The 21,879-nt window shown below is 40.9% G+C and overlaps 1 protein-coding gene across 2 annotated transcripts in view; it reads right to left on the bottom strand.

Annotated features, from left to right (window-relative positions):
• LOC122664099 (DENN domain and WD repeat-containing protein SCD1) overlaps nucleotides 1–19,977 on the bottom strand; it is a 149,869-nt gene extending 129,892 nt beyond the window's left edge. Inside the window, exons 1-2 of one of the 2 annotated variants that reach the window (XM_043859789.1) lie at nucleotides 19,592–19,977; nucleotides 10,280–10,373 (exon numbers count right to left, since the gene is read on the bottom strand). In XM_043859789.1, coding sequence (XP_043715724.1) covers nucleotides 10,280–10,373; nucleotides 19,592–19,765 — 268 coding nt within the window. In that variant the 5' untranslated portion in view covers nucleotides 19,766–19,977. The remainder of the gene's footprint in view (nucleotides 1–10,279; nucleotides 10,374–19,591) is intronic. The other variant, XM_043859788.1, reaches the window with a different exon arrangement.
• Nucleotides 19,978–21,879: the final 1,902 nt, after the last annotated feature.

Here is a 21,879-nt window from a genome sequence, read left to right as displayed (position 1 = left end):
AAAGAGCTACCCAGTGCACGAGGCTCCTGCTACTGCAAGGTCTGGAAGGGGCAAATGTATGCAGTCTTACCTCCTGTTTTGCAAGAGAGTCTGTTTCCAATACTAAATAATACTTATTAATTGTGTCATTACTTTTTGTGAGCGTAAAGTCCTAACAAATTCCCATCATCATAAGATAACTCTTTGTTAAACACCTCTATCTATCGAAAGGAAAAACTTCTAGAGATCAATTTGGAGATGTACAATATTCAGAGTAAGATGCACAACACTTTGGACTGCGAAAACTGACATCTAAGCTGGCCAAGTTCACAAGAACGGTCAAAATATTATGTGTAGTAGTAGTAAGGATAGGAAATATGTAAAGAAAGAGGAAACGATGAAAGAAATCAAACAAGAACTCAAGGAGTACCATCCATAAATTGCGGAGTACTGCAATCCAATTATTTAGAGACCTCGATGGGAAAATTATCGAGTGAACTTAGGGAGGATTGAGAGATGGAATTCCATCCATAGTTTGAGATTTCGGTCGTAATGACTGAAATTTAATGAAATATTTCGGCTTCAAGAATGCTCGAAACGAAATAGGAGTCGACTCAATAGGCATACCAGATTTTGACCAAATATTTGGCATTTCGTCCTCATTGTGAAATTTTGGTACAAGCATGTTATAAATTCCACATCACGATCGAAATGGGCCGACATTTCAACCCATTTCATGAGTTTCGACAGTTTTGACTCAACCATACATGCCGGCTCCACAATCCAGTTACAGTGTGTCCCTACATGGATGAATCTTCACGGTACGGTGATTTAGTCCCTATATTAGGTTACCTCCAATCTGTCAGCGATACCACTTATAGGAATGATGTGGAGGATTTCTAGTATTTCTTCCAGTATAGTATGACATGGTCATCATTTGTGTCACAGTCGAACGGTTACATTGGCACCAACAATCTGCTAGTGGTATTGCTCCTCCCCGGAACTCTACGTGATACTAGAATGGCCAGAGGGGTCCAATATGTAGCATATAATCGTGTACCATGTAAACCATGTTTCTTAATCTCACTAAGATGAAACCATGAGTCGATACTAATTTGTACCAGGTTTCCCATGTTATGGTAGTTTTGACATGGTTCGGCCAGTTTTGACCGAAACTTGATCCAACCAGCCACTTAAAATTCCATGTTTCCATCGATACCTATCATATTTTTACAAGTTTCGACCGAGGGGGAGATTTAAACAGTTTCGACACAGGGGAGGTGGATTTCGATCTTTTGCTCAAATCACTTCATTGATCACCACTCTTTTGCATTTTTATACACATTCAACAATTCCACAATGTGTATTTGCGTCATTATAGCTTGAAGGTAACCTTTTTTCCCCAAACATAGTTGTCAGGCGAAGCCTACGCGTCCAGGTGCCTTGGTCGCCTAGTTGGTGTCGCCTTGATTTTGGACCCTCTCCAATCCAGCACATCATGGTGATAGGGGCTTTGAGAGCATCGGTTCAACTGCTGGGTATGGTGGATATGGAGGTGGACCATCCTTCAAGAGCACCGGTTTGGCATTTGAAGCGTATGGTGGCTATGGTGGTGGCTATAGTAGATCTTCTAGTTCATTCCCCAACAATGAGTTTGGGGGTGGATCAGGTGTTGGGTCATCTTTTGCCGACAACATCTTCTGTTATCCAGCCCAACCTTTGTGCTGGCTCCACCCAGTTTCAATCTCAATGAGCCATTCCCTAGGTTGGGATACCTCCAATATGTTGATGATGGGGCTCATAGGTGGGCAATAATGGATTAACAGAACTTAAGGGCCCAAAACATGTCATGGGATACATATGTGTTGCATTCCGAGGAGTGGCTACAATTTATTCAATCATACACAGCTCATGGAATGGACCCACCAAGAAACTCCACGTGAAATTGAATGGTGAGTGTTGTATGCTTGTATTTCTCCAACCTAATGTATATTTTGATTGTTTTAATTGCATATTTACATTTCAATAGCTAAATTATATGTAGACACAATGTTTATAATATGGCTAGTATACAGCAGCATTTAGCATACAGCCCATACACTAGCAAACTTGGGTCTAAACCAAAAGTACCATTTTGGATGGGTTTTTTTTTTTTTTGTGTGTGAAACTAATTCAAGAAGTAGGTGTAAAATGTTAAAAATAGGCAGTACAAAAAAATTCAGGTCAACAACAAACTGTTTTTTAGGCCTCGAAACCTAGGTTTCAAGAATGGCCTACAAAAATACCAAGTTTCGGTCTAAACCTGGTATAACTCGGTTTCAACCAATGTCAAAACAGGCCTTGAAACCGAGAACTTGTACTTAAGAAAGTGTTTATGTAATATGTAACGCGTATCATGTAAGTATGTCAAATGCACCCTGAAATATTATTGGCAATTAAGAAATACTTTCCAATATTATGTTTTTTTCATTCCTAATACATATTTAGTCGTTTTAGTTGAATTTTGTGTGTTTTAGTTTACATTATAAGTAGAACAGGCTATACTAGAGAAGGTATACAGCAGGGTACGATGTAAACTAGGACATAGTTGTCAAGGGGACCCAAGGTGGTGGAGGGGTGCCTAAGCACTTAGGCGACAAGGCACCCAAGTGTTATATTTTATTTCCACTATTTGCTACCATTATTTAGTATTGTAAATAACAGAGAAATAGTGGAAGGGAAAGAAAGAAAGAAAGAGAAGAGAAGAAGAAAGGACAATGGGAAAGCTGGACTCTCAATAATGTGAGAGGCCAGATATTATCATTAATATAAAGAGACCTTTAAAGGGGTAAAACAGGAAACTAAAAAGATAGGAGACAAGCCCAACGCCATATGCCTGACGCTATTCTCAAGAATGGGACATTCCCATTTTACCCTCCACAAGATACTTCTAACACTCCCCCTCAAACTGGAGCATATTTATCAATCATGCCCAGCTTGTTACAAATATTGTTAACCCTCCCACTTACTAGAGACTTAGTAAGCGTATCAGCAAGTTGTTCTCCAGTCTTGAAATACTTTGTAGAGATTACGCCCTGTTGGAGTTTTTCTCTTACAAAGTGACAATCCACCTCAATATGTTTAGTTCTTTCATGGAATATGAAGTTTGAGGCAATATATATTGTTGCCTAGTTGTCACACCACAATTTCATTGGTGTAGAGCTCTCAAACCCAAGCTCAGTCAACAACATCTTCAACCAAACCAGCTCACAAGTAGCATGGGCCATGGCTTGGTACTCGGATCTGCACTTGATCTACCCACTACACTCTGTTTCTTACTCTTCCATGAAACAAGGTTCCCTCCAACAAGTATACAAAAGCTTGTAGTTGACCTCCAATCCTTCAATGATCCAGCCCAATCTGCATCACAAAATCCCTCAACTCGTATATGGCCATGATCAGAGTATACTAATTCTCGTCCAGGAGTCTTCTTGATATACCTCAAAATCTAAATGACAGCATCCCAATGAGGTGTCCTAGGAGTTGACATGAATTGACTTACAACACTCACCGAAAATGAAATATCAAGTCGAGTGAATGTCAAGTAATTCAGCTTTCCAACCAACCTTTTGTATCTTTCTGGATCATCAAGGGCATCTCCCTCATCTGCAACAAGCTTGATATTGGGATCCATTGGGCTATCAATGGGTTTGCACCCTAGCATCCCAGCTCCATAAGCAAGTCAAGAGTATACTTTCGTTGTGAGAGAGAAATGCCCTTCCTGGATTGAGCCATTTCAACCCCTAAGAAATAATTCAACTTTCCCAAATCTTTAGTTTGAAATCTTCGTTGAAGATGAGCTTTCAAACTATCGATTCCTGTAGAGTCATCACCAGTAATCACAGTGTCATCAATATATACAATTAGAAATATTCTTCCAGCACTGATTCAACGATAAAAGAGAGAGTAGTCACTATTGCATCGTGACAAACCAAACTCAAGAACCACTTCTGTAAATCGGCCAAACCAAGTCTGTGGGGACTGTTTCAGCCCATACAACGATTTCTTCAATCTACAAACTAACCCACACTCCCCCTGAGCAATAAACCCTAGAGGTTGCTCCATATACACCTCCTCATGAAGATCGCCATGGAGAGGAAAGCATTTTTTACATCAAGTTGATGTAAGGGCCACCGGTAAGAGGCGGCAAGAGAGACCAAAACACGAACAGAAGAGAGTTTGGCAACTGGAGAAAAGGTATCCAAGTAATCGACATCATACACTCGTGCATAGCCCTTGGCCACTAACCGAGCTTTCAAGCAAGCAAGAGACCCATCAGCATTAACCTTGACCACATAAACCCATCGACAACCAATGGCAAACTTCCCAGGGGGCAGGGGAATAAGGTCCCAAGTGTGGTTATGTGCCAAAGCCTGTAACTCTTCCTCCATAGCTGTCCTCTAGCCAGGAACAGATAATGCCTCTGCAATGCTCTTAGGAATAGGATGAGATGCAACAGTGGAAAGACAAGTTTGAAAGCAATAAGATAAACCGAAATAAGAAACATGAAAAGAAATTGGGTGTGTAACACACTGACAAATACCTTTCTGATGAGCAATGGGCTGATCCAAATCAGAAAAAGGAGGATCAGGGGTAGGATCCACAAACGACAAAGACGTGGCAGCAGGCGGAGCATCAAAGGGATCGGCAACTTCTTCCTGTGGACAAGATTCATTGTGACAAACATGAATGATTGGAGGCCGAACACGAGACTGCACAGGAGGCAAAATAACACAAAGAGGAATATCCTCATTCAAGGAAGGATCTTCAACAGGCTCATGCACATAAAATAGAGTCTCAAAGAACGAAACATCAACAGTAATAAAATACTTACGAAGAACAGGAGAATAACAACGATACCCCTTCTGAACACGAGAATAGCCCACAAAAATGCATTTAAGAATTTTGGGGTCTAACTTCGACAACCCGGGAGTATGGTCATGAATAAAGCAGACACACCCAAAGACACAGGGGGGGCAAGGGGAATAAAGATTCAGATGGAAAGAGCAAAACATGAGGAATGCCCCCACCTAGGATAGAGGAGGGCATCCGATTGATAAGATAACAAGCATAGTTGTCAAGGCGTCGCCTAGGCGTCCAGGCGCCTTGGCCGCCTAGGCGAGTGCCTTGGACACCTTGATCGGCTACTTGGTGTCACTTTGATTGGATCCTCTCCAGCGCCTTGGGTAGCCTAGACGCCGTGACAACTATAATAATAAGCAATTAACACTGCATCAGCCCAAAAAGTCTTGTTGACCTTCATATCAAAGACAAGGGACCGAGTCACTTCCATCAAGTGACGGTTCTTCCTTTCAACCACACCATTTTGTTGGGGGTGTCATAACAGGAAGATTGATGAATGATCCCACGAATGGTCATAAAGTCAGTAAAAGGGGCAGAAAAAATACTCCTGTGCATTATCACTACACAACACCTTAATATAAGAGCCAAATTGATTCCTGGTTTCAATAATAAATGAAGAAACGATAGAGAACAATTCAGAACGACTTTTCATTAAGTAGAACCAAGTCACACGAGAATAGTCATCAACAAAAGTAACAGAATATGTAAAACCCAACTTGGAAGACACATGACAAGGATCCCATACATCTGAGTGAACCAAAGAGACGGAATGTAAAACCTTTTTGTTGACACAAGGGGGATAACTCACACGGTGGAGTTTCTTAAACTAACACGATTCACAATCTAAAACTGAAAGGGAACGCAAGCTAGGAAACAGTTTTTGCAAACTCTGTAAAGACGGATGACCAAGGCGACAATGAAGCTGATGAGGGGTAGCGGTACCCGAACAAGCAATGGAAGATGTGTCCTCAAGAAGATAGAACCCCCCCCCGAGTCCCTGCCTCTACCAATCGTCCTCTTCATCCACAAATCCTGAAAGACACAAGAATTAGGAAAAAACGTTATGGAACAGTTGTCCGCATTGGTAAATTGGCTAACAGACAGGAAATTAAAAGGAAATTTAGGTAAATACAAGATAGAAGATAGGGACAAGGAAGAAGTCGGCCGAACAGTACCAGTACCTCTGACTGTAACACAGGAACCATCAGCTAAAGTGACACTCGAATGAGAAGGTTGTACAGAGGAAAAGATACCTGAGGTGTCAGACATATGGTCTGAGGCCCCTGAATCAATAATCCATGGCCTGGAAGTGGAGAGACACACAGTGGCAGTACCTTTCTGGACAAAAGTAGCAGTGGAAGAAATGTCCTGAGCAGCCTTGCCCTGGTTGTTGAGAGCATATTCCTCCTCTGTCATAGTCAAAGTCACACCGCGTTCCTCAAAAGGTACAAGTGGGGCTACAGGGTCAACACTGGCAGCATTAGCTACTTTGGACTATGGAGGTTTGCCATGTAGCTTGCAACAATAACGTTGAATATGACCAGATTTGTCACAATGGAGGCAAGTCCCTGGAGGACCAGATCTCTCAGATCTCTAAGATAAGTCAAGAGTACTAGCAGAAGGTGCAGCTGGGGGGAACTTGGTAGGCTGACGACCCCCACTGCGAGCACTACTCACAAGAGCAGTACTATCACCAGAAGAGACTCGAGTACTGTCACTAGACACACGAAGAACTCGAGAAAAAGTGTCTGCAAGAGAAGGAACTGTAACACCTCCAAGAATCTGAGACCGTACGGAGTCAAAGTCAGGACCCAAACTGCCCAAGAAGCTCATAACCGCTAGTTGCTCCCGTTGTTGCTGCAGCTGGGTAACATCAGAGGTAATGGACAGCAGAGCATTCAACTCCTCATACATTCTCTCGAAATCAGTTAAGTGTTGGGTCAAGAGTTGACCCTTCCTATCAACCCGATAAAATTCTTAGGAGAGTTCATAAATCCGGGAGAGGTTGTTGTGTCTAGAGTATAAAACAACAAGATAATCCCATAGATCCTTAACACTGTCAATATGGGTCACAAGGTCTACAATATTACTATCCATGGAGTTTAACATCTGACCAAAGATACGAGCATCGGCAACCTCCCAAGCATCATCATTCATGGTAGCAGGTTTCTTGCCAGTCAAGTGATGTTTCTCACCCCTTCCTCTGAGAACCAAGGTCATAATCTTGTGCCATTGCTGAAAATTCTGACTCCCTTCTAGCTTCTTAGAGGTCAGAAAATTTGGAGATGAGGATACAACCTCGGGCACAACCTTGATATCCTTCGATGTCTCTCCCATAATGACCACCAAAGAGGAATACCAACCAAGAATAATAGCATCCAACCAACACAGATCAAGTGTAGACAGCAAATAAGAGCAGCCCAAACCACAATCAGCTTCAAACAGTAGCAAGCAAACAGCAAACCAATATCTCCATAATAGGCTTCAAACAGTAGCTAAACAGTAACTCAGTAATCCATACATAAAAGCCCCCACAGAGCAATAGAGTACCTCAGCAGCTCACTAAAAGCAGTCCGATATCATAACAGTAGCTCAACAGGAAAAGAACAACCAACAAACAGTCCAAACAATCGATTCAAGAATCGATATCCATGCCAAAAATGGATTACAGCAATGGAAAAATATCAAAAACAGTCCAGAAATGCTTTGCATTCAACTTAAAAGCATTGCAAAGAAAACCAAACCTGATTCAGAGATGAATCGAAGCTTCTAAACCATTGCCACAATCCTTCAAACACCTTCAAGACATCAGAAATGGGGTAGACTACCGGTCTACCCCTACAGTAGAGCAGACTCCTAAAGTGTCTTCAAAACCTTATGGAATCGAGCCCACCTTCTTCTTTCGGTTACAGAAATAAGAAAGGGACTGAGAGAGGAAGTGGAAGCAGGCCCTTATGGATCAGAAATTCTCTGATACCATGTAAATAACAGAGAAATAGGGGAAGGGAAAGAGAGAAAGAAAGAAAGAGAAGAGAAGAAGAAAGGAAAATGGGAAAGCTGGACTCTCAATAATGTGAGAGGCCAGATACTATCATTAATATAAAGAGACCTTTACAGGGGTAAAACAGGAAACCAAAAAGAGAGGAGACAAGCCCAGCGCCATATGGCTGACACTATTCTCGAGAATGGGACATTCCCATTTTACCCTCCACAAGATACTTCTAACAAGTATGTTACAATGTATACCTTATAATCAAAAATCAACATTAAACCACATCAAGCCATCAAAAGTCAACATTAAGCCACATCAAGTCATCAAAAATTCACATTAAGTGACACCAAGTCATCAAAAATCAATACTAAGCCACATCAAGTCATCAAAAATCAACATAGAACTAGAAGACAGCATAACTGAAGAAGCAAGCTATTAGAATTTAGAAGTTTGAAACAATCAAAACATAAAGTTGGTCTCTACTGTTCTTGGAATTGGTCATTGTCATGGTATACCTAGTCTCACATTTGGTTTATATTGTTTTTAGAAAATATTAAGTTATTATAAGTAATTAAACTACTCTTGATTTAGAGAAATGTTCTTGTTCTCTAAGAAGTTTGACTGGTCAAATGATTTTATTTTTACATGAGACTTTTTGTATCAGGTAGACCACAAAACCAGCTTTCCAACAAATCCAAGATAACTTAAATCTAATTTATATTAAAGGAGTTATGTTCCAGTCAAACCTTATTTGGTGTACACGAATGTTGTCAAAATCTCTCTGAATGAAAATATTTTTGTTAGATATCAAAACAAATGAATATTTATCACACTTTGGGTTTTTAGCAATGTTACGATCTTGAAATTTATGGAATTTTTAGATTTGAGAAAAATCCCAGCATTAGAAAGTTGCAAATTTCACCTACCGCCGAAAATCTAGTTTTTGTTCTTGAACTGGGGGGTTGACCTTTTATCCTTTAGGAATTTTATTTTTTAACTACTTTTATTGGATTCAAATAGAGGGATTATTTTCTTATTTATGAATAATATCTATAATTGTCAAGGTGACGGCTAGGCATCCAAGCGCCTTTCTCTCGTCTTGTTTTCTGGTGTCGCCTTGGTCGTCTAGACGACGCCTTATTTTCTTGTTGGTGTCGCCTTGTTTTTTAAACACCCCCCCCCATCACCTCGGTTCGCCTAGGCGCCTTGACAACTATGATAATATCTTATTTAAATGATATTTGACACAAATAAGGGCCAAGGCGTTCAATACCACTTAGGCGACAACTGCCCAGACACCACAAAATCTGCCTAAATGCCGAGGCACCTAAGCGACGCCTAAGTGACACCTTGACAACTATGCACCAGCAACTTAGGGTCCAAGGCCAAACTACCATTTTGGGAGTGTTGTTTTACATTCTAAAGGTTCAAATATGTGTAGATATGCTTAATTAGGGTTTCCCTGAAGTTTCGGGCCAAAATATGGTGTCATTTGACTACCGAAATAGCCAACAGAAAAAGTTCGAATTTCATCCGAAATTCTGAACCTTGAATCCATCACTACTCAATTGAAAGCCAGCACCAAAGATTTAAATATCAAGGTACCAAAATTGGACAAATCCAGTATTGGAAGAGGCCAAGGGGTTCCAACCTTGGTTATTGACTTCCCTCTCCCTCCGGTGGTCCTTGGAGACACTCATAGTTTATCTGAAGGGCCAGGTTCCTTCCATTGGCTGCTGATATGTCTTCTAGTTAGAGGACAAGGACAGCCAATTTCTTAGCAGAACAGCTCACAAAAGCTGGGGTGTGTAGACAGCACTTCTTCTAGGGCATTTTCCTACTTGCACAAGTTCCATTCATTCTTGGGGATTCTATTTGGAGCACTATCCTGGTTGTTGTTGTTGCTGTTGCTGTTGTTGCTGTTGTAGTAGTAGTTGTTGTTGTTGTTGTTGTTCAATAGTACATCATTTTTCTCTCTTCCAGTTCACCAAAATTGTTGGTTGTTGAGGAAAAAAGCCTTCAAGCAAATCCATTCCCGTAATGAATATGCCATTTTATAATTTGTTGAAAAAACAATCAAGGAAATTGCTAGGAATTAAGGAAATAATACATGTAACGGTTGGGAATGAGAATTTCATACACTAAAAGCATCCATGCAGTATGCAGTATCCGATGTCAGTATGGCTATCAAATCCTGTAGACACAGGTAAACTAAGCACATTCAAGTATCCAGATTCCAGATATCATAGGTTGGGATCGATTTTTTACTTTTATTTGACCAGAAACCATGGAAGGGTTTTTCTACTCATACAACAAAGCAGAAAGCTGAAGTTAGCAAACTTACTTGGCATACACAATTCAGCTAAATAAAATTGATATATATATATTAACAGTGCTAAGAAATACCAGTTAATACTATTGGATAGCTCCGTGGAAATGTTGAGACATCATTGGGATCAAAGCCTGATGAGTAGAACTCGACACCAGCGGGCAGAACACACTGCAAATTTTGGGCAGGCACAATATTAATAGCTATTAGTACCTAGCCACAAAAGTTAGTAAATGCAAATATAAATGCAACAGAACTAATTTCCAGAAACATTTCACCTAAACATGCAGCTATTAGCAATACTTGCACACACACCCCAAGGAGAGGTAGGGAGGGAGAGAGAAAAGCAAGGAATAAAGAACCCCCCCCCCCCCAAAAAGAAAAAGAATTAAACAAAAACACTGATTCTAACTAACCCCCTAATAAACACATAAAGGAATGGGGGAGAAATTATAGGAAAGCAAAATTGGAATAAGTGGAAATGGATAAAATTTTCTGAAGGAGAAAATGTACAAAAGATCTCTTAGTTGTTCCAATTTCATAAAGATCCCCTCCTCTCCATGCATAGTTGTCAAAGCACTAGGCGACCCAAGTTGTTGGACGGGGGTCAAAACTAAGGCGCCCATCCAAAAAAAGGCACCTGGAGGCCTAGGCACACCTTGACAACTATGCTTCCATGAGGATGAAGAACGTTATTTTGAGCAGCATACTACGTGAAATCATTCACCACCCAAGATAAAGAGGATGTAAATCATTATATTTTTCTTTTTGTAGCAGAAATCATAAATTTGCAAGTTAGTCTATAAAACTTCAGAATATGCATATGCAACTGAATACATATCACTGCTCCGCAACAAACTACACCACGTAAACAACATGGCTAGACTCAAATCAAGTTACAGCCAAACAAAAAAACTCAACCAATCCCAACGCTTTGGAAAATTAGCCTACCACACAAGAAGACTGATAAGCAGAAGTACTTTTGTCACCATCAAAGCCAAGCATCTCAAAGGAAAGCAACAACCAAGTGAATATATGGGGATCCAGTGACCAAGCCTAACCAGTTAGATACCTTTGAATGCCTTTCAAGGGCACTAGCAAACATAAGCAAGAAACTAACATTACCGAAGCATCCTTTTTCCCAAGCAAGATGTTAACCCAAGCCTACAACAACAACAACAAACTCAGCCTTATCCCAACTTAATGGGGTCGGCTACATGGATCCAATCAAACAAAGTAGGTAAAAACTGTGAAGTGAAAGAGAAGAATGGGAAAATGAGATGAGAAGTGAAAAATGAAAATGAACAAAGGAAAATACAAGAAAAGTGAAAGAGGAAAGAGGCACAGCCCAGCAAGTCAGGATAATTTCAGCTAAATAGGGTCTGCTACATGGATCCTTGCCCTCCAATAGGCTCTATCTGAGGTCATACACGGCACGAGACCTAGACTATGCATGTTCTTTCTCACAACTTCTCCTATGGTCATTTTAGGCCTGTCCCTCGCTCTTTTAGCTCCATCAATCGGAATCATATCACTCCTCCTTACTGGGGAGTCCCTGGGCCTCCATTGAACATGACTAAACCACCCCAGACGACTCTCTCGGAGCTTGTCATCGATCAGAGCAACTCCCAAGTCAGCTCTGATACGATCATTCCTTACTTTATCCATCCTTGTTTTTCCACACATCCATCTTAACATCCTCATCTCTACCACACAAAGTTTCTCAATATGACACTTAACTGCCCAAAATTCTGCCCCATACATCATAGCCGGGTGAACAACGGTCCTATAGAACTTTCCCTTTAAGCTTTAAAGGAATACGTCGATCACATAGCACTCCGGACGCACCTCTCCACTTCACCCATACTATTTTAATTCTCTGTGAGACATCATCTTCTAAGTCACCTTCCTTATTTATGATTGACCCCAAATATCTAAAATAGTCACTTCGTGGTATCTCTCTTTCTTCGATTCACACCATGTCAGTATTCATTATAATGTGACTAAAATTACACATCAAATACTCCGTCTTCGTTCTACTAATCTTAAAACCTCTTGTTTCCAGGGTTGATCTCCATAGCTCTAACTTAGCGTTAATCTCTGCTTTTGTCTCATCCACCAAAACGATATTAGCGGCGAAGAGCATACACCACGGGACCTCATCTTGAATGCTCTTGGTTGGGTCGTCTATGATAAGCGCAAAAAGATAAGGGCTTAAGGCTGATCCCTGATGAAGCCCAATCGTAATTGGGACTTCTTTGCCCTGACCTCCCACAAATCTCACACTAGTCACAACGTTTGCATACATATCCTTTATTATATCCACATATTTACTCGATACCCCTCTCTTTACTAGAACCTGGCAGACCAAGTCTCTAGGGACTCGGTCATAGGCTTGATCCAGACCAATAAAGACCATATGGAGGTCCTTCTTGCTATCTCTATATCTTTTCATGAGCCTCCTCAATAAGTAGATAGCTTCAGTCGTGGATCTACGTGGCATGAAGCCAAATTGGTTCACCAAGATATGGGTCTCTCTTCTCAAACGAGCTCAATAACCTTCTTCCAAAGTTTCATAGTGTGGCTCATAAGCTTAATGCTTCTATAGTTACTGCAGCTTTGGATATCACCTTTATTCATGTGTGTGTATGTATATATATATATGTATTGAGTTATGTAAACCGCAAGGGTATTTTGGGATTTTTCCCCCTATAGCCGACTCATTCATTAGAGTCGGTTACGAGGGGACTTAATTGTAATTCTGTTCTTATTGATTTATTATAATTAGAAGGGCTTGGTGATCGCATTGATCATCATGTAACCCACAAGGGTATTTTGGGATTTTTCCCCCTATAGCCGACTCATTCATTAGAGTCGGTTACAAGGGGGACTTAATTGTAACTCTGTTCTTATTGATTTTATTATAAATAGAAGGGCTTGGTGATCACATTGATCATCCAAGCATTACAGTCATTAACATTTTGTTAACATGGTAACAGAGCTAGATCTGATCTAGGTTACAGAATTTTTTTTCCCACCGTCACTTCTCTTCTCTTCTTGGTTCTCTCCTATCTCAAAGGGCAGCACTAATGAGGTGATCTATTGATCTAGCTGCTGCGCCCCATATACCACCTCGGTCAAGGAATGAAATAATCTACTTTTTGGATCGATGGTTGCTGCTCCCTTCTGCAATTGTGGAATCTTCACCTTCGAAGATCTTCTGCTCCTTTGTTGAGAATCGAGTCTTTAACTTATTGAAGATCCAGACCTGCACCTCTTGAGCAACAGTTATCATCATCATCAACAACAATTGAAGTTTTTTGAACCCTGCTATTTCAATCTTTCAGGGTTTTCTTCAAAACCCTGATAAAATCGACTTTGCTGATTTGGGGTCAATTTTATTAGGATATTGCTGATTTTTGGAGGAAAGTTTGGCCTACATCAAAAGAACACTCGACCCAAATTTCAGCCATTTCTGCCAAGTATTTTTGGAGATATTGAAATTCCCCATCTCAGGATTGATTTTCCCAAAATTTTGGTTTTTTTTTTTTGGGGTCTTCTTGCTGATTCGATCTGGTGATTTAATTGTGTCCTAATGTCTGACACTTCTACTGCTACCTCTGGGACTGATGGGCAGCCGCAGAATGAGTACCTTCCCTTTGCTGCTTCGATCAAACTTGATGGTACTAACTACCTGATGTGGTCCAGGTTTACATATTTGACTACTGCTTCGAGGGCTTACGGGACACATCATTGGGACTACTGAGAAACCATCTACAGCAGGTCCTCTTCAGGACCAATGGATCTCCAATGACTCTCTAGTCATGCCTTTTTTTACTTAATTCTATACAACCAGATCTCGCTAGTGGATACTTGTTGGATACTGCTACTCAGATATGCATTGCTGCAAAGGAGACCTACAGTCAGGTGGGAAATGATGCTCAGGTGTATTAATTCTGTAAGAAAGTTCATGAAACCACCCAAAAAGAACTTTCCATCTCCCAGTATTATGCTGCCCTTCGTAGCTTATGGCAACACCTGGATCACTATATTGACTACCAACCCATGCAACAGACATTGCTGCCTATCACAAGCATGTGGACAAGATCAGAGTTTATGATTTCTTGGCTGGTTTAAATGTCGAATACTATCAGATACATGTTCAAGTCCTTAGCAGATCACCTTTTCCCACATTGGAGCAGTCTTATGCCTTGGTTCATACTGAAGAAAATAGATGGGCTGCCATGCTTCATCCTCCTAGGCTCCTACTATTGATCGATCTGCCTTACAAACTGGTTCAGGTTCTACTCCCATATCTAATGGGTCTTCTCGCACTGGCGATACCTCTAAGGAGGTTATTAAATGTGAGCACTGCCATAAGCCATATCACACCAAAGCCACCTGCTGGAAACTTCATGGTAAACCTGCTGATTTTGAAGCCAAACATGGTCGTGAAAAGTCCAAGCCTAAGGCTAATCACACTGAAGCCGCTGCAACTCCTTCTACAGACATTGACTTCACTTGGATGAACTTCAAGCTTTCCATCGAATGTTAAAGGCTCTTCAGCTGCACCTGCCACGCCATCTACAGATGCTGCCTCTTTTGGTTCTCAATTTGCTTCAGGTATTCCAGTCGGCAGTCACTATGCATCGGCAGTCTCCAGTCCCTAGATTGTAGACTCCAGTGCCACTGACCACATGACTGGTTCCTCCCAACTCTTTCATCAGTATTCTCTCTCTGCCGGTAAAGACATTGTTCGAGCAGCTAATGGTTTCCTTTCTTCTATCTCTAGAAAGGGTTCTATTCGTTGCTCTCCTAGCCTTACATTATCCTCTGTCTTGCTTGTTCCTTCTTTTACTACTAATCTTCTTTCAATTAGTAGTCTCACTAAGGATTTGAATTGCAAAATAACATTTTTCCCTCTCACTGTGTCATACAGGATCTGGTGACAGGGACAACGATTAGGAGTCGTAAGGTACATGGTGCTCTCTACTTGCTTGACACGGGTTCGACTTCTCTCACACCAGTTTCTTCTCCAGCTCATCAGTTACACTCAACTTCTTCTACTGACCTCTATCAATGGCACTGCCATCTAGGACAATCTCCTCTTCGGACTTTAGCTTCCTTATTTCCTCACTTAGTGAAAAATTGTAATAAGGATGAGTTTTTATGTGAGGCTTGTGTTTTAGCCAAACAAACTTGTTTTAGTTATTCCCCTTTAAAGCATCCATTTTTGCCTATTTGATAAACTGCATGCCTACTCGTGTTCTTGATGATCGTGCACCTACAGACATTCTCCACAGGTCCTTCTCCTTTGTTGTTCCCCCGAGGATCTTTGGTTGAGTTTGCTATGCTCGTAACCATCACCCTCATGGCAAGCTTGACCCTTGTGGTGTTCAATATATTTTTTGGGATTACTCAGCCACTCAAAAAGGATACAAGTGCTATCATCCTCCGACCCGGCGCACCTTGGCCACTATGGACATTGTCTTCCATGAATCCCTGGCCTATTATTCCCAGCCACCTCTTCAGGGGGAGATTGATTTTATGGGTGTTGAAGATGTGTTTGCTATAATACATGTTCCTAAGACACTACCTATGCATGATTTTCCTTCTGAAGGGAAAGATGTTCCAGTAGAGCTTGACCCATCTTCTAATCCGGTTCCTATTCAGGGGGAGCAATCTGTTCGAAGGCCTATGAGTCAAATTCCTCTTGATAAAGTCTATACTCGAACTCCTAAGCAAAAAGAGCAAGTTGAGACTACCACTACTGCAGCACCTCTACTCCTCCAGTTGCCATCCTTCGATCCAGAGCCTACTACTCCATCTGGTAAGGATCCTTCTCTAGAGTTACCTATTGTTGTTCATAAAGACACTAGGACATGTACCCAACATCCCATATCCAGTGTTGTTTTCCATAATTCCCTTTCTCCTTCCTATTGTGCTTTTGTATCTTCTCTTTCCTCTGTTTCTATTCCACAGAAGTGGCAGAGGCTTTTGCAGATACAAAGTGGAAAGCAGCTATGATGGAAGACATGAAAGCCTTAGCAAAAAATAAGACATGGGAGATAGTGGTTCTTCCTCCAGGCAAGAGGCCAATTGGCTGTAAATGGGTGTTTGTAGTCAAGCAAAAGATGGATGGGTCAGTAGATAGATACAAGGCAAGACTTGTAGCTAAGGGGTTTACTCAAACCTATGGGATCGACTACCAGGAGACATTTGCCCCAATTGCAACGTTGAACACTGTTCGAGTTCTATTGTCATATGTTGTCAATTTGGGTTGGGATTTGCAACACTTGGACATCAAGAACACCTTTCTTCATAGAGAGCTTGAAGAGGAAGTTTATATAGAGATTTCTCCAGGTTTTTCATGTGACAAGACTCATGGCAAAGTCTGCAAACTGAAGCGAGCATTATATGGGCTGAAGCAGTCTCCTCGGGCTTGGTTTGGCAGGTTTCATAAAGCCATGATTTCTATACAAACAGAGTAATGTTGACCACACTTTGTTCATCAAATGTTGTGGAGATAAAGTTATTGTTCTCATAGTTTATGTTGATGACATAGTTGTGACCAGCAATTATGTTGATGAGATCTCTCAACTGAAAGTTTTCTTACGACGAGAATTTGAAATAAAGGATCTAAAAAAGCTAAGGTACTTTGTTGGGATTGAAGTTACCTGTTCTTCCAGAGGCATCTTTCTTTCCCAGAGGAAGTACGTCCTGGATCTTCTCTCTGAGACTGGTTTGTTAGGGTGTCATCCTTGTGATACTCCTTTGGAAGCTACTACTCGTCTAAAGGAAAAAGATGGTGAACCTATTGATAAGGGATGTTATCAGAGATTGGTGGGAAAGTTGATCTACCTCTCCCATACTAGACCAGACTTTGTATTTGCAATAAGTCTGGTCAGTCAATTCATGCATGATCCCTACTCCACTCATATGGTTGTTGTTCTTCGCATTCTCCATTACTTGAAGTCAGCTCTAGGAAAAGGGATTCTTTTGTCTTCGCATGATCATCTTCGTATTGAGGCCTACAATGATGTTGACTGGGATGTTTCTCCTGATCGAAAATCTAGTTTAGGTTATTGTATGTTTGTAGGAGGTAACCTTGTCACGTGGTGTAGTAAGAAGCAGACTGTTGTGGCAAGATCTAGTACTGAAGCAGAGTTCTGCGCTATGGCACAGGGAATCTTTGAGTTACTATGGCTTCCAAGCTTATTTCAAGACCTTAGTGTCCCTGTTCATTGTCCAATGATGTTGTACTGTGATAACAAAGCAGCAATTAGCATTGCCTACAATCCTGTGCAACATGACCATACCAAGCACGTGGAGATTGACAGACATTTCATCAAGGGCAAGTTAGAAAGTGGACAGATTTGTATGCCTTTTGTGAAGTCGGGTGGTCGGCTTGCTGATGTCTTCACTAAAGGATTGGGTGGGAAATTGTTTCATCCTAATTTGTTCAAGTTGGGCATGTGTGATATCTATACACCAACTTGAGGGGGAGTGTTGAGTTATGTAACCCGCAAGGGTATTTTGGGATTTCCCCCCTATAGCTGACTCATTCATTAGAGTTGGTTATGAGGGGGCTTAATTGTAATTCTGTTCTTATTGATTTTATTATAAATAGAAGGGCTAATACTTCTCCTTAATTCATCTGTCGTTTTCCTTGTGCTCATAATCTTGTTAAACAGTTTGGTTAACCAAGATAAACCACATACTCCTAAGCTCTACCATGCTTCTATTGGAACCCCACCTAGGCCTAGTGCCTTGCCTACTTTCATCTTTCTTAGGGCTTCTTTAACTTCAGACACCCTAACCTTTATGTTTTATCTATGGTGTGTGGTGTCCTGGTCAGTAATGCAGTGTTCTGGGCCACTCTTACTTGAAATGGCTCCATTTAGTAGGCCATAAAAATACTCTTCCGATCTCTTCATAATGTCTTCATCCCTTACAAGCACTCTACCATCGTCATTTTTTATACATCAAACATGGTTGAAATCTCAACTCTTCCTTTCCCTTATTTTAGCTATCCTATAGGTAGCTTTTTCTCCTTCCTTTGTGTTCAGATGGTCATAGAGATCCTCATACTTCTTTGACCTTGCAGAGTGAGCAGCAAAGGAAGGAGATCAGAAGTTGGTCTAGGCAGGACAACAATTTGCCAGGATTTGGCCTTCAAAGTATTCCCAAAGCTACTCATTGATATATGCACCAGAAAATTATACATGTATGTTGAGCACCACTCAGTGACAGATCAATTAGAATCTTCTGGTTAATAAAATTCAAAAACTCTCATCACAATAGTTCTCTTTTCTCCACTTTCGTGGCTAAACCTGGTGGTGTCAAGGTCTCCACTGGTTTACCTTGGATGCTCACTGGGTTTCCACAATCAACATACTCCAAAAACCAACTATATCTCCACATAGCAAACATCAAGCTCAAAGGCCCTATTAACCCAGATTAGATGAATACCATCCAATGCAAGTCCACCCCATGTTTCTTTACCAAATAAGTCGCTTATGGCTCCATTAGGCAGTCTGTAGAGTATGCTAGTAGAATTTCTTCATGGAAGTTAAAATCCATCAACATAATGAATCAATCAGCACAATGGTGTTCTTATGCATTAAGTTTTATTTTTTTCCTTCATGAGTACACAAGAGGACTTTGTCAGAAGTTGGGATACATCTTCCCTTATTTCTTCTCTTTGTTTTTAGGGTGGGGGGATTGCGGAAATCCAGACCAATTCTGTCCTGGCATAAAGCAGAGAGAGCCGTAAGGCTCAACCTCGAAGCAGTTATTCCCTTTGAAATCCTATGCCACTGGTCCAGTGGGCCTAAGATACCAACTAAATTAATGGCATGCAACCTTACTTCGATGCTTAGTAATGCCTAGAATCTCTTTCCCAGCCCTCTGGAGGTGGAAAATGATTATTTAGTTTGATTAGTTTTGCAATTGCAGGGGTTGCCACCAATTCACATCAGCATTTGCAATTTAAAAGTATCCTATCCATGATCTTATTCAATCCGTTTTTACATAGAAAACATCATGGCTGATGCATGGGCTAATAGTGGTGCTAATATTTATAAGCTCCCTATACCCAAGTCATCCTTAAGCCTCTTTTAATTTTATCGTTCTACTTGAACACAATTTTTACAGATAAATCGACCGAATACAGTTTTGTAAATCATGTACTGGATTCTAAATTCCAGTACTCTTATATAATTCAAGATAGTGGACCAGCAGAAGTTGCATTTAAGTAAAAGCTTAAATGACAAAGCTCCATTGCAAACATCAACCAGAGAAGCAAATACTACAAATCCAAGAGACCATAAATTACTAATTCACGAATCAAATGCGAAGCGAAAGGATACTAGCTTATTTCAACTTACTGTGGGGAGCTGAGGCGGCGGAGGAGGGTAAAGGGAGTGATTAGAGGGAGGATATTGGTCGAGGAGAGAAGGCAAGTACATGACACCTGTCCCATGGAATCCTCTGTTCCCATCGAGGGTTCGGATCTCTGGACCAATCCCGCAAACAACGAAGTACTCGAAAATCCGGGCCATTGCTTCTTTCCTCCTTCAATACAAATGAGGAAGAAGCAAAGCTGCCTTGGTCCTCTTTGATCTAGTTTACTCCCGTGATCTGCTCCGTCGTGGGTTTCATGCTTTATATTTCTGAAGACAGATTCATTTGCAGGAGTTTTGATTGATACACCACAGATGGGAAAGAAAGAACAGCGAAAAAAGGGTCAATGGCTTAATGCCCCATTTTGGTTTCAATCGTTTGCCGGCATTTTCAACCCAACTGATTTTGATCTACGTTCGGTGTTTAGCGTTCGTATCACAACAGATGGGAGTCCCTTTACGAAGGGAAATGTTGGGAAGTGGAAACCATCACGCGGCCTATTGATAAAATACAAAGGAAATTATTTTGGGTTCCAAAATCCAAAATAGCAATATTCTGCATAGGGCGAGTTACCCGAGTCAAGGGAAAACAATTGAAAATTTGGTAAGAGTCACGTAGACTCGGTTTGAAGAAAAAACATGACCAAACTCGGTCTGAATTAAACCGAGTCACTAGAGAATTGTTTATTTTGGCCTAATGGACCAAAAGTTATCAAAATTGTTTATTTATGATGCTGAAGTATTTTTTTTGTGTTTGAGTTAATTTGGAATACTTCTGAACCAACAAAACTTGTATAGTAAAACATGAAAAAAAATAATTCTGTGACTTAAAAAACAGGAGCTAGTATGACTTACAGAAATGGCTACAAGAGAAATACAATCTTCACGGTCAATGAGATTACCGCAAATGTGCATTTTGAGACTTTGGGGTCTCAAATACAAAAACCCCCCAAAATACTCCTAAGGTTAGATGATAGAGACGAATGTGGGCAAATACAGTATGAAAAACAAGCTTCAAATCGCGTAGATCTGCATGATGAGTATTTTGAGACTTTGGGGTCTCAAGTGCCAAAATCCCAAAACACTCCTAGGGTTAGATGATAGAGAAGAATGGAGGCAAATACAATAGAAAAATAAATTGGAGGGTTTCCATTATTACCTGGTGTGATGTTGTAGACCTTAATGCTCATAAAAAGGAGCAATGAGCAGCAACGGCGACGTGAGCAATGACTTGAACGACAGAGACAAAGAGAAGCAGTTGCATGAATGACAGAGAAAGAGAAAGAGAAAGAGAAAGAGACAAAGACAAAGAGAAGCGGTGAGCTTGAGTAGCAACGTGAACGATAAAGAAAGACATAGACAAAGACCATGCCTCGAGGCACGTCTCCTAGCAGCCTCTAGCCTAGCCTGGACACCCAACTCGAGAGTGGCAAAGGGCTGCCACCTCACCTGGCAAAGTTAAAACCATGTTGGGTTAGTATGAAGATCAAGAAGAAATAGAAGCAATGTAAGTAAAAGTCATACCTCCTGTGCGGAGAGCCGGTTCAGCATCTCCCTGACCTCGAACATCGGGACCTTCCTTTCCTTAGGGCATGTGTAATCAGCCAACTACATACTCGCACAGATATAAAAGCGCTACGCCTTGGAGGGTACTCATCATCATCTTGGGAAACCTCTGGGGGGAAAGACAAAATGAGGTGTCTACAGTAAGCCACCACATCTTTACTAAAGCCTGGACCAATGAAGTGTCAAAGGACTAGGTCTGTAGAAGAGCCAAGCCCTCGAACCCCGCAGTAGCCTCTCGCCTCCTCACGCTGCAAAGTGTCCCGTACCAACTGAGGACAGTATTACGTGACCCATACTTATGGTAGGTTACAGGCTCCTGCATGATGGACCAAGTAAACAAGCAAGATATATGAATTTATATAGCCTACAAGCAACTCTCGATGAAGCAAGTATCATAAAAAAATTGAAGGTACACATTGATTAAACATGATCACAGTCATATTGTTGAAAACCTAGGACCTGTAACTAGTAACTTGAGAGAGAAGAGAAGATAGAAGAAGAATTGATTGTAATGCTTAAGTTATTTAATTGATAGGTAAGCCCCTTTATTATAATAGAGAGGAAATTATAAAGTGACTAAACTAGGCGATGTGGGACTAAAACCCACATAGCCGATATAAACTTAATAATATAAGAAGAATAAAATTATCCCAAAAAGACCAGAATACCCCCATGGTATTTTGGATTACATATTCCAACACTCGCCC

This window comes from Telopea speciosissima, chromosome 6, assembly GCF_018873765.1.
Source record: "Telopea speciosissima isolate NSW1024214 ecotype Mountain lineage chromosome 6, Tspe_v1, whole genome shotgun sequence".
Classification (NCBI taxonomy): Eukaryota; Viridiplantae; Streptophyta; class Magnoliopsida; order Proteales; family Proteaceae; genus Telopea; species Telopea speciosissima.
This window is presented reverse-complemented; position numbering and strand designations above follow the sequence as displayed.